The sequence below is a fragment of the Salvia splendens genome, chromosome 6, assembly GCF_004379255.2.
Source record: "Salvia splendens isolate huo1 chromosome 6, SspV2, whole genome shotgun sequence".
Lineage (NCBI taxonomy): Eukaryota > Viridiplantae > Streptophyta > Magnoliopsida > Lamiales > Lamiaceae > Salvia > Salvia splendens.
In genome coordinates this window covers 9,490,956-9,504,403 of record NC_056037.1, presented here as the reverse complement: position 1 = coordinate 9,504,403, position 13,448 = coordinate 9,490,956, and the positions used below count along the sequence as shown (strand labels likewise).

At 35.9% G+C, this 13,448-nt stretch overlaps 2 protein-coding genes across 4 annotated transcripts; both read left to right on the top strand.

Moving 5' to 3' along the window:
- LOC121807940 (B3 domain-containing protein At5g60142-like) lies at positions 1-5,018 on the top strand. 3 transcript variants are annotated; one of them, XM_042208273.1, is made up of 8 exons: positions 1-345; positions 1,443-1,503; positions 2,443-2,580; positions 3,388-3,709; positions 3,785-3,865; positions 4,228-4,308; positions 4,380-4,519; positions 4,601-5,018. In XM_042208273.1, the coding sequence occupies exons 3-8, from the start codon at positions 2,521-2,523 to the stop codon at positions 4,847-4,849; spliced, it is 933 nt and encodes a 310-aa protein (XP_042064207.1). In that variant the 5' UTR covers positions 1-345; positions 1,443-1,503; positions 2,443-2,520; the 3' UTR covers positions 4,850-5,018. The 3 variants fall into 3 exon arrangements, with proteins under 3 accessions (XP_042064207.1, XP_042064206.1, XP_042064208.1); XM_042208272.1 differs by having other exon boundaries at positions 1-1,503; XM_042208274.1 differs by having other exon boundaries at positions 3-1,503; positions 2,443-2,566.
- Positions 5,019-8,093: 3,075 nt separating this feature from the next.
- On the top strand, positions 8,094-10,408 carry LOC121807392 (B3 domain-containing protein REM20-like). The gene is made up of 4 exons (XM_042207607.1): positions 8,094-8,225; positions 9,222-9,606; positions 9,704-9,849; positions 9,939-10,408. The coding sequence occupies exons 1-4, from the start codon at positions 8,175-8,177 to the stop codon at positions 10,194-10,196; spliced, it is 840 nt and encodes a 279-aa protein (XP_042063541.1). The 5' UTR covers positions 8,094-8,174; the 3' UTR covers positions 10,197-10,408.
- The last annotated feature ends 3,040 nt before the right edge of the window (positions 10,409-13,448 follow it).

Below are 13,448 nucleotides of genomic sequence, written 5' to 3'. Positions count from 1 at the left end.
ATATCATCTGTCTTCCGAATTTCACCGCAATACGTCGAAACCTCTTCGAATCTAAGATGAAAATCCTGATTTACTGGGAAAATGAGCCCTCTTCAAGGATTATCGCCAGATACGAAATAAACTCCCCTTTTTCCCTTTTGTGATTTTGATTCAGCTTTTCTTTTAACTGTTTCATCAAGATTTAACTTTTCTCTTCACTATCTTGCAGGTTTGTTTGACATAATCAATATCAGTTGAAGGAAACCGAAAGTGTGGAATATCACATTATTACTCCAGTACCAAAATCAGCCAGAGAGTTTGGCTAATATCCATTTTATTGATTCATTCTTTTGATTATAACAAATTGTATTTTATCTTCTATTTTCTGCCTTTTGATCATTCAGTTATGCTTAATTCATTATTGCTATTTGATTATTTGTTTTGTTGGAGATTTGTTCCATAAAATGCCAGTAAATGGTTGGTAAAAGCATAAATGACAGATTATTTAATTCTTGATTTTCTATGGTTGCTTTATGTTAATATCCAAATCCTTGAATCTATATGCAACCTTAGATATGATCCAACTTCCTCGTGGTTTAATTATTTGATGTAGGTTATGAAAATTAAATGGATAATACCAGTTAGTTATATTTTAGTAGTTGCAGCCGAAATAAGGAAAATGTTTGTACCAATTAGATATGATGTAGCATCTGTCCCAAAGTGAAACAATAATAAAACATAGAAGTTGTTGAAAAGTATACAACTCTCATTCGTTTTCACAAAATCTTGAAACATAAGTAATAGTAGTAGTACATTTTAACTATGTGCATTCACTTAGGTAACAGTGAGGACACAAAGAGGTCTTCGTTGTTTGTGGATGTAAGAGCTACATGTCTAAATATAGTTTGGTGAGAAATGGTGATTATGGGGTTATGTTTAGAGGTTCACATGTATGATGCATCAACCTTGGGATATAGATAGATGGATGTCAAGGATATTAGGAAATTCTACGGAAGAAAACCATAGGTCGAATGAGGTTGATACTACATAACATGTACATTGCTAATTTTAAAAGTAAAGAGAGTCACAGTAGATTCTATGAAAAAGGAGATTCTAGTTGCACATAATACAAGTGGAATGGTTAGTGTCATCGGAGGAGATCGTCTTACAAAATTATATCGAAGATGTCTCCACCGACTTCTAGAGGAGCCGGGAAAGACAAGATGTTAGGCAACATAATTATTAGAGAAATAAATATGTTGCAATTTTAAAATAATCAGAATGGGCTATAATGTGTATAACTAGAACTATCTAGCTCATTATCCCACATCGAACTCTTATCCGAAATACTTCTTTTTTTCTCACCTATAAAACGGTTCCAAGTTTCCTTTTATTTTTTCCATCAGCCAACTAAAATAGTCCTTAATTAAGGGTGTTTTTGGCTTTGCTATAATTTGGTGAAGTGCTCAATCATAGAGGGCGTGTGGGGCTACACACATCGTTCAGAGGCATTCATTACCAAAGGTAACGTGCTAATTCCTTCTGTTTTTCTTTTGCTTTCTACCATTTATATCAATTTCGGTGTTCAGTGCGCTCTTTTTTTGGTGCTTCATTTTTTCATAAGTTACACTAATCTATTCGATTCGTTTGTTTTATTCAATATTAATGAATTGTACTCCATCTGTCCCAAGGTAGTTGAGTCGTATTCCATTTTTGTTTGTCCCAAGTTAGTTGAGTCATTTCCTTTTTTTGGCAAAAGCTCTATCTTCTCTCATACTTTGCCCTCTGTTACTTTACTTCTTCTCTTTAACCTTTAACATCTCAATTTCTTAATTCATATGCCCAAAAGAAATGCATCAACTACCTTGGGACGGAGGGGGTATAATTTTGTTGTTAGTTTGATTTTTTAGATTTTGTTCTACCAAAGGATCTTGGTTTTGTAAGTTGGATAGTCGTGTGTGTCCCAACTGTTGGTAGGATTTTACTTAAGTACTATACTTGAGATGGTGTAAGTCAATTTTATTCGGGGAACTATATATATTGTGTATTCCAAAAATTCACTCAACGATAAAATAAAATTAAGAAACAAAATTAAATGAGCAGTCTATAAAACCTGAACGTATTTAATGTGATGAATAAATTATGAGTGATTAAAACCTTTTTCTAGAAGTAATTTATTGTGTTTTGCAATGTTGATTATCGATATGCACACGATATGGTAGTTATTGAGATGATGTAATAGTAGTAGGAGTGCTTGTAACGTATCATTATACTAAGTTGGTTTGCACTATTTTGGTGAAATATATAGTGCATGAAAACTTCTGCACTTAAAAGTGCTCTGAACTCCAATATCTTGCATTGAGTGTCGCATATTTTTTTTATTTGTGAGTTCGGGCAAACCCTAATTTCATCTCAGTTCTGTTGATTTAACTGATTTCTTCTCATTTCTATTGATTTCAACAGTTGTCGTTTTTAATTTCTTCAAATTTGGCTGCACTCTTCTTTGTGGAGCACTAAAAGTTCAATTTCTCGGTGCGAAAAATGGTGAATCGTCCAGCATTCTTCAAGTTTTACGTGCCTTGGCTTGGTAAAGAAAATCAGGTTTTTTTTTTCTATTAATTTTGTTCTCTAGTCTGGATTATATATATATTTTTTTACTTTATAAAATCAGTACTATTTATGTACAAATATGCTTATCGCGTTGTGCTATTAGAGACTGTATTCGTTGATTTCAATCTCTCTGTTTCTGGAGGTTTAGCATGACGAGTGATAAATTATTGAAACTCGTAGAGATTTATGGTAATTATTTATGTCCATGTTTTGTGTGGCATTTCCATGTTAAGAGTTGAAATGCTTCCTTTGTGCTCGATATTGTGCCCTTCGATAGCTACTAGATTATTAGCTATTGCTTTCTGTTTTGAATGGAGGGCAGCTTGTCCAACCCGGAAATTATATCAATGGCTGCATTATAGTTCTGTTCACTACCTTTAAGTTTGTTTACAGCTCCGCGTTCCAATTCAACTCCAAGCTCCTTAAATGCTCATCTCTATGGGAGAGTGCTAAACTTTTTTTGTTTATATTTCTCACTCAATTGGTAGAGAGAAATGTGCCATATGTTTCCAATCACGAGCTACTTTTTTTGTAGGCCATGTTATCCAGCATGCTTTGTTGACACACTGTGATATTGCAGCTTAACTTTGCAATATCATTTTACGTACTTGAAGGGCTTGATAAATATATTGCTATCGTTAAACATATTAATTTTGATCTTTATAAAGTAGTAATATCCTTTTGATGATAATAATAAAGAAAACAATATTAAATACCTAAGAAATGTTTGGTTGACAATGGAAATAGTTACTTTGTAATAATATTAATCGACTTTGCCGGTGATTTTTATGCATACAGAAAATCCCTCCAAGGTTTATTCAATCGCTTCCAGGAAACTGGCCAAAGAATTTGTCACTTCGAGACCGTTATAACAATTTGTGGAATGTGAAAGTGGAAATGATTGGCGGTGATTGGTACTTCAAAGATGGCTGGGAAAAATTTGCCGATGATAATAAGATAAAAGGAGGGGATATGTTTATATATGAGTATTTCTCTCACGGTTTACTCGACTTCAAAATTCATGGAGGCAATGCTTGCTTAACTGAAGGTGCCGGAGGTCGGATTACTCGTACACCTGATTATGGTCCTATCGGTGAAGGACACACACATGAGAATTATGGTAAAGTTTCTTAGTTGGTATCTTTTCTTCAGATTTTCTGTCTGTCCATCAATCTAAACCTTCTATTCGAATCAGACGATAAAGACGATCATGATTCCACGCCTGAAGGAGAGAATCCATGGGATGATCAAATTCAAGGGGAGCGAGTGACGGATGGTAAATCTGTCCATATTTTTTTATTTTCTTGAGATCTTATACCGTTTCCAATATTTTTTATGCAAAAGTATACCGTGCCCACTGCCATGAATGTGTTCAAACGTAAAACAAAGTCAGCCACATCCCAAACCCGTGTTTAACTTCGTCCGAAATGTGATGTTAATTTGTGAAGTTTAAAAATCGCATTAAGTTAGCAATTTGGAGTACATATATGTAACCTTTGGTGCATTTAACTCTGCTATCTGAAGATTTTGTAGTATTGTTGCTCTTGGTTAATTGACCCTTCTTTAGTCAACCTTCCAGTCTGAACCTGCTACCAATGAGTTTTAGATACACTGATGATGACGGTTGTCTCTCTACAGTTAAAGAAGCGAATCACCGAGTTGCTCACACCGTAGATGAGGAATCAAGAGATGATGCTCCACTGGAGCTAGCGAGGGACGGTAAGTTCAATACATTGTTCTGTTCAATTTAAGTGGCTAGTTGCTTTATGTGATCCTTCTGCCCAACTCAGGTACCGCCAGTTCTAGTAAACGTTATGTCAGAAGAACCTACGATTGGTACGGTGTAGATCTCTTCAAAACCGGGTTCATTCCACCATCCCCAAATCCTTATTTCGTGACCCAAAATCTAAGAAACAGAGCTTATGAATTCGTAAGCATACTCAACACATTTGTTTAGTATTTTGATAGAATCTACCAATTTTTTACAAACATAGTGCTACTACGATGACAGTATATACCCATGGATGTGATCAAAAGCTACAATCTGAAACTCCCTGAGAATGTGATGTTCCTCGACCCAAAAGGAAGGCAGTTTCCCTCCAAACGCAAAATGTGGGCGGACCAGAGGACGTTCTACACTGGAGGCTGGAAAAGCCTTTGTAATGTGAACAATGTGGAAGACAAAGACTCGTGCATCTGCGAGTTCTTGTATAACGCCGATGATCTATGGATCAGTGTAAGCTTCTCTCCCCCAAAATAGCAGCAAGCAGTGGATTAGATTAGTATTGGGGAGTTCACATTCCTATAGTTTCAGAGGTATTGATTATGCATTTGAGATTCCTGAGTTATTGTTGGGATATGAGTTTAGGATGTATATGATTTATTGTTTCAGTTAATAGTTATTCCAATCAATAAATTTCAAACTAAAATGGTGGGATTTTAGCAACAAAGTCTCATTGGTTTGCAGTTGTTTGCACTAAATGGCACACACAAAAACTATTTGAATTTTTTATTCTCTTTTATAGTTTCAATTATTAATATGGACATTGGACAGTCCTACTGAACTGATAATCTATCGACTATCAATACATAGTAAATGCATCTTAATAGATGAAACTCAGAACATTATTGCAAATTCAAATCAAACTTTTAAACTATCTCAATTGAATCTGAAACTCTATTTGCACAACAGTTGCACTAATTTGTTTAGAAATGAGGGTACTGTTTTAAACAATTACTCCTACTATACAGAAATCATACGAGCTCTGCTCTGCTCTGCTCTGTCTTGAGATTAGCACAATTCACTCGTTCCATTCTTTTAAGACAAACTCAATCAGAATGCCTCAAAATATTTAATTTTTACGAAAATATCACGCTAATGGTATTTTTTTTGAAGATGTGAAATCTTATGTAGTATGGATCACTATATTTCAGTTTTACTATTTCAAATCATGGATTAAATTTATTACTCGAACTATGCATATTTTTATGAACAGAACACCACACCACTTTTTCTTCGCTAAAGTACATGTATAGTTCAATATTAACCGAAACTCACTAAGACCGTCTATTCTTCGTTAATTCTTGTGAATAAAGTGGAGAGAATAAAGAAAGAGAAAAGAAAAAAAGTAGAGAGAAGAGAATAAAGAAAGAGGGGGAAAAAGTAGAGAGATTAATATTTCTATATTCGAAAGAAGTGTCATTTAGTGTGAGACATCCCAAAAAAGAAAAATGTGTCACTTTAAATGGGAAAGAAGTATTATTTAGAATAGACATCCTAAAAAAGAAAAAAAAATGTGTCACTTTAAATGGGACAGAGAAAGTAGTATAATGAGAATTTTTTTAAAAAAAGTTGATAATGAGACTCATTGAAAACATGGCTAATCGAGGAATAAATTATCATCTAGCGTCCGTAATAATTGTAACGTGTTCAGGCATTCAGAAATGCATTGCACCATCACTGAATTTAATATGGTGTTCGGTAGTATTATATTTGGGTGAGTTTTGTTCAATTTAAGGTATTGTGATTTAAGTGTAGTGACAAAATACCCCTCATCAATTTCCAGATTTCCATGACGATTAGGGGGAATCCAATTTTCAGTCAGGGCAAATTTGTCCTTTGTTGGTGAGAACGCCCGGATCGAATTAGAACAAGAACAAGAACAAGAGTTGTGGGTGGAGAATGGGAATCTTGTTTATTGCTTTTCTCAATTGATTTCTGGGTTGGGGAAAATCAAAGAAGGGTTTTTATATCACTCAAACGGTGATAACAACAAGAATTGAAAACAATAAGCAACGGCTACTTTTAATCGACGGCTAGGACTTAATCTGCTTAACTAACTCTTGATCCAACGGCTGTTGATTAATCTCAAGCCGTGAGCTGAAATCGTGTTTCGGCTCTTCCTCCTTCAAACCATTGCTAACCCAGCTCACATCCTTTTTGTTGTCCAACTCTCTCAAATATGGTCGCCTCAGATTTGAAAACCCCACATTTGTCATGTTTTATTTCTGGACCATTTCTCATGAATAGTGCGGGCCGGACAGATACATATCACACAACTGAACATATGAATTTGAAGACAAATACACCCAAAACTGGGCATATCTGCAGAAGTTAACACCTCCTTACAATAATATACACCTATATAAAATAATTATCAATAAAAAATTTCGATTAACCATTTTGCTTGGCTATCCACTTCAGAATTTTACGCTGTCTACAGATTTTCACAAGAAAACATCTAAACCTATTCGAATCTCAGTTTTATCTCCAGATAAGAAATAAACTCCTCTTTTGTTTAACACAATCAAATCCGGTAAAGGAAAACGAAAATGTTGAATATCACATTATTACTCGAGTGCCAAAATCAGCGCAGAGAGTTTGGTATTATCCATTTTATTAATTCATTCTTTTGATTATAGCAATTTGTATTTGATCTTCAGTTTTCTGCTTCTTTTGTTGTGTGGTTATTTAGTTTTGTTGCAAAAAGTTTCAGTTCTGTTTAATGCATTATTGCATTTTGATTCTTTTTTTTTTTGAGATTGATAGCAGTGAAATTGGTTTCCAGAAACTGCCCGCAATTAATTGGTAAAAAACATAACTTACAGATTATATCATTCTTGATTTTCTGTAGTCGTTTTAAGGTAATACCCAAATCCTTGAATCCAAAATCTATGAGCTTTATGGAAAATAACAGCATATCACATTTCTATCAGAAGAATAGTTATATTGGGGGATCGTGATCTAAAGAAATCCAAAATGAGAAGTTGTACTAATTTTTTGTTATCACTTCATCAATATCCCAAGTGACCATTTACTTTTCATGGTCATTCACAAAATTAAATAACCAAACAAGTTGAAATCTAATAAATCCTTCAAAATAAACAATAGATTGATAGTATCCATCCATCCATTAAACATATTGAGTGGACATAAGCTACCAAAGTTTCGAAGATAGATTGAAATTGTGTGAAATGATCTACCACCCTCCTATTTTGGCTTATAATTTCCATACATGTAATGATGCTTCAACTTTTGGTTATAGATACATGGGGTGTCAAGGATATTAGGAATGTCCAACTCTAATTGGATTGCACTATTATGCTTGCTAGGGAAGAAAACCATAGGTCGAATGAGGTATATACTATATGAAAAAATAAAGAGATAGGCATAGTAAATTCTATGAAAAAAGGAGACTCTTGGTTGCACACAATACAAGTGGAATGGTGTGAGCCCTGTCATCGTAGGAGATTATTTTATGAAATGCATGTTATCTTTGGTAGTTATTGTGTATTCTAACTATTATTGGAGAATAGTCACATTTGTAATGTTGGTAGAAGATACAATCGTTTTTAGAGTATTACTTTTTTTTTATCAAACAACGAGTTATTATTTATCCCACATCGTACTATTACCCGAAATACTTCTTTTTTCTCACCTATATAGAGTCTTTATCCCACATCGAACTCTTACCCGAAATACTTCTTTTTTCTCACCTATAAAACGGTTCGAAGTTTCTTTTTTTCATCTTCCATCTAAAATTTTTCTTATTTAAGGGTGTTTTTGGTGAAGTGGTCGATTTTAGATGGGGTCGTGTGGGGATTCAAAAATCGTTCAGAGACGGTCATTACCAAATGTAGTGTGCTCATTCCTTCTATTTTTATTTTGCTTTCTATCATTTTTATCAATTTCGGTGTGCAGTCTTTTGCTTTCTATCATTTTTTTGTTGCTTCATTTCTTTTATAATTTACACTAATCTTGTGTTTCGTTCGTTTTATTCAATATTATTGAATTGTATAATTTTTTTTGTTAGTTTCCATACTTAGATATCGTCTATCAAAGGATCTTGGTTTTGTAAATTGGATAGTCGTGTGTGACTCAACTTTAGGTAGGATTTTACTTAAGTATTTTACAGTGCTTGAGATGGTGGGGGTGCCTAGATATTTGGTTTATGGGAAGAGGGCAATACAATGTACCAATATATTGTGTGTTCCAACAATTCACTCAACAATAAAATGAAATTAAGAAACAGAATAAAATGAGCATTTTATCAAACCTGAACATATTTACTGTGACGAATAAATTATGAGTGATTAGTGATTACAACCTTTTTCTAGAGGTAAATTATTGTTTTTTGCAATGTTAATTATCAATATGCACACTATATAGTAGTTATTGAAATGATGTAATAGTAGAAATATACAATGCTTGTAATGTATCATTAGGCAAACTTGGTTTGCACTATTTTGGTGAAATAGTGCATAACTTGTGCACTTAAAAGTGTTCTGAACTCCAATAGCTTGTATTGAGTGTTGCATATATATATTTTTTTGGAAGTAATATTGTGTTCTGCAATCCATGATGCACACTAGCTTGTAAACAAAATCATATAATACTAATAAACAATACTTGTAATGTAACAATTTACTAACTGGGTTTGCACTATTTTGGTGCACCGACATAGTGCAAACTTCTGCACTAAAAGCGTTATGAACTCATTTAGTGCACTGCACTGCACGGAACTAGTGCAAAATATTAATGATATAATAGCAATTTTTTGTACTTTGTTGGCTTATATGATAGTGTTTGAAGACATTACTATCTGTGTTAATCTGATTTCACGTGTTTCCAGATTGTTCCCTCGGTCTTTGCCGACTTGATTCATGGAACTGAGCCGCAAGATATGGACCTGCGCGACAGTAATAACAATCTATGGCACCTCAAAATAGAAAAATTTATTGATGGTTGGTATTTCACAGACGGTTGGGTGAAATTTGTAGAAGATAACATGATTCAAAGGGGTGATGTGTTATTCTATCAATCCTCTTCTAAAGGTGTGCTCGATTTCAAAGTTATGAGTTCCTCTGGTAGTAAAGATGTCAGAATCGAACATCTCAATGTTAAGACCACGAAATTGCCAACTGTAAAAGTGGAAGTAAAGACTGAGGGTGTTGAGGCTGGTGATGACATTGCCGAGAAGCCTCCTAAAAAACGAGACACGGAAAAGGTGGTGGATGGTGAGTTCTACTTCGTAGTTCCTTAATTACAGTTTCCTACCATGGTGATCTTTAGTTAAGTCAATCGTTGTGCATATGTTGTTTGTGATTGCACTAGTTGGGGTGGCCGGTACTAGCACGTGCGGAGTGAGGAAGAAGAAGCAGGATTTCTATGGAGAGGAGATTTTCAAACCCGGGGGTATGCGGCCGCCCTTGAACCCTTTCTTCGTGGTGGATGTGAGGGAAAGGAGAGCGAATGAGATGGTAAGTTGATCTAATAGATGCGATATGTCAATTTATATGTTGCCTTATGAAATATTTCTTTATGTTTATGTTTTTGGCTGTCGTTACAGTACTTCCCGAAAGATGTGATAAGAAACCACAAGATCCAACTCCCTTACACTTTGTTGCTCGTGGATCCGAAAGGGAGGAGGTTCGAGACGAAGCGCAGACCGTGGAAGGATGGTAGAGTGAACTATTGTGGAGGGTGGAAAGCCATCTACCGAGCGAATATGTTGAATGTAGGTGACAAGCTCATCTGCGAGTTCATCGGCAATGGCCGTGGCAGAGGTGATGTGCACCTCAAGGTAAGTTTATTCCTTGCAATATAGGTAGCAAAAGGTAGGGATGGTGAAACAAAGGACAAAAAACTGTACAAATTTTTAGTTTTTTTTTTTGTGAAGTAAGATTGTGTGCTGTAATAGAATTTATGCTCAATAGTAATTTGTTGTGATACAGAAACTCAAATGATGGATCAAATGCTGCACCAAAATGTTGTGCAAGTGCGCATCTTATTAATTTTAAATTGAATTTTGGTGGCAAACTTGCACAAAATCTGTGGTTTATTGTGCATATTGTGTGTGTATAGTGTGTGTCTGTGCATGTGCATATTGTGTGCATATTGTGTATGTATATAATGGTCTAATAATTGTAGCAGAGAAATGGAGAAAACATGATCCGTTTGCGTCGCTGAGCAATTAACTCTAATGTCTGTATTGACAACTTTGGATTTGACTTTCAACGCCATTGTATGCCTTTAGTAAATTCACAATTCTTTCATTACACAGTAGTACTATATTTTATTCGATGTTGACTTATGGTATCTTAGTTTAATTTTGCCGGCGGCAAAAGAAAAGGAAGAGGTCGGTGTCATGTTATTTTTTATGATTGTTGTGAAACTATACACACACACACACACTCAAATAGGAAAATAAATCAAGAACAAACTTCAAAATTGTGAGTGATTACTTGTTGCTATTTATTCTGTGATCAACAAACAAGGAGCTTCATCAAAAATATCTTACCAAGATGACGGTAATCCATCTTTCTTCATACACATTTATGTGTGTCAAAATTAAAACGTTATGTAGCTATCATCATTCCATCTCATCTCATAATAGTAGTATCTTTTATCATTCCGAGGGTGAGCATAAGTGCATCCACAACCGTGCTCTTGCCAGCGGCACGGTTGTGGGCCCGGCCCCACTTTTTCTGCCTGCTCTCTGGCAAGAGCACAACACCCACAGCTGTGCTCTTCCGCAAGGATGAGCACAATTAATTTAAAATTCAATTAAACAATAACATTTCAATAATACTAAAATTCATTAAAAAACCTAAATAATATTACAAATGACAAATAAAATAAAAACGACATGATTAAAATCCTAAAAAATTAAAAATTACATAATTAAAATACTAAAATTTAAAAAAACCACTATGCGTTGCCGAATTTCGCCCACATGTGTTTGATTAGGTCTTCTTGTAGTTGATTGTGGATTAGGGTATCGCGCATTGTGTGCCTTGTCTCGATTCTTTGGCCGACCGTCGTATGCTCGCCTCGGCGTGGGGGAGACTGATGTGTATTTTTCGAGCTTTTATATTAATGGATTAAGACACACAAGTTTAATAAATTAGCTCTAAAATTACAACTTTCTGCAAGAGTACAGATGCAGTTGTAGTAAAAGAGTGTCGAACCACAGGGAGGCGTAGGCTATTTAACAAGAATTGTCAAGATTAATAAACTAAATTTACAAACTAAGGAAGACTTTTCAAATAGGAAAAAGATGTCACTCCAAGTTGCTCATTAGACTAGAATTATTCTACACCTATATCGAACGCACATATTTGGGATTAATTAATCAACCTAATCGCTTGCACTGAACATGTTTGCGACGTATAGTTCACAGTCAGCTGAACACTTGTTCCATGAACTAACTTTCGAAGAAATTAAATTCCTGCGGAAGCGCGGGAATAAAAGGTCATCTACTATGCGAGCTTACCTAATCCGTCGTCAAATTATCCTCTGAACAATTCTAATTTAACAACACATCAATTGATTAATCCATCCAAGTCTATGTTGAAGAGACGATAAACAAGGATTAAATATCTATAACGATAGAGGCCTCTAAAGTGATAGAATCTAACAATAAACACATCAACGGTGTCAAAACGTGAATTCAAAGGTGCAGATACATTCAAATAAGTCTAAGTCACAACTTGGAGCAACATAAAGAGCTTAGCCTAAACACATGGTAATAATAACAATTAAAACCGTATGAAGCGTGCTCTTGTTGAGTAGAATGGAGATTGGAGATGGATCGTCGGAATGGAATTTCCTCATTCTCTTCTTTAATCCTCTCTTTCTGTCCTTTCTTCTCACTTTTTCCTCTACTGTCCAAAAAAAACGTCCAATCTGTCACCTCTTCTCTCTGTATTTATTTAATTCCCCTCTGCCACCTTTCCTCCTTCTTTTCTTTCTTTCATTCTGCCCAAAAAGTCCCATCACCCCCTCTCTCCAAAACCGCCTATGAAACCGCAATATTGGAGTTAGAATTTATTCACCCGGCCGGGTGGAATTATTAGGCATAAAATTCACCCGGCCGGGTGGCCAATTTTGAGGACTTGCTGGAATTTTCGTATTCTGAAAATCATACCCGGCCGGGTAGAATTATTAGGCATAAAATACACCCGGCCGGGTGGCCAATTTTGAGAGCTTTCTGAACCGCTTTTTCACCATCCGAGCTTCATTCCTACACCGTAAAACATACTTTTGCAAGCATCAAACTATATAAATCATGTAAAGTTAGGGGAATAAAAATGTACAATTTGATTCACATCAGAGACCTCGCTGTTGAGCTTCTGGCTTCGTCCTCGTCGTAGAAGCTAGCCGCCATCGGCCCTTCGTCGGCTATAATCATGTTGTGTAAGATAATACACGTGAACATGATGTCGGCGATATTATTCACATACCATAGCCGAGCCAGGGACTTCACAATGTTGAATCGGGCTTGAAGGACCCCGAAAGCTCTTTCGACATCTTTCCGTGCGGACTCTTGACGCTGCGCAAAAAGAACCCGTCTCAGGTCGTGCGGGTTGTTGAACGTCTTCATGAAAGTCGACCACCTTGGGTAGATACCATCGGCGAGATAGTAACCCATGTGGTAGCTATTTCCGTTGATGGTGAAGTCGATCGCCGGTGCTACACCATTCATCACATCAGTGAAGAGTGGTGAAGAATATAGTACATTCAAGTCGTTGTTGGATCCAGCAACGCCGAAATATGCATGCCAAATCCATAGGCGGTAGTCGGTGACCGCCTCAAGGATAAGCGTTGGGCCGCCGCCTTTGTGACCGCTCAAGTGTTGCCCCCTCCAAGCAGTCGGGCAATTCTTCCACCTCCAATGCATGCAGTCAATGCTGCCAAGCATTCCGGGAAAGCCATGGACTGATTCGTGAAGACGAAGCAACCGTTGGCAATCATCGGTGGTAGGGCTGGCAATTTTTGACACGACACGATAATCCGACACGAATCCGCACGAAATAATTGGGTTTGGATCAAGTCTTATTGGATCCGTGTCCTTATC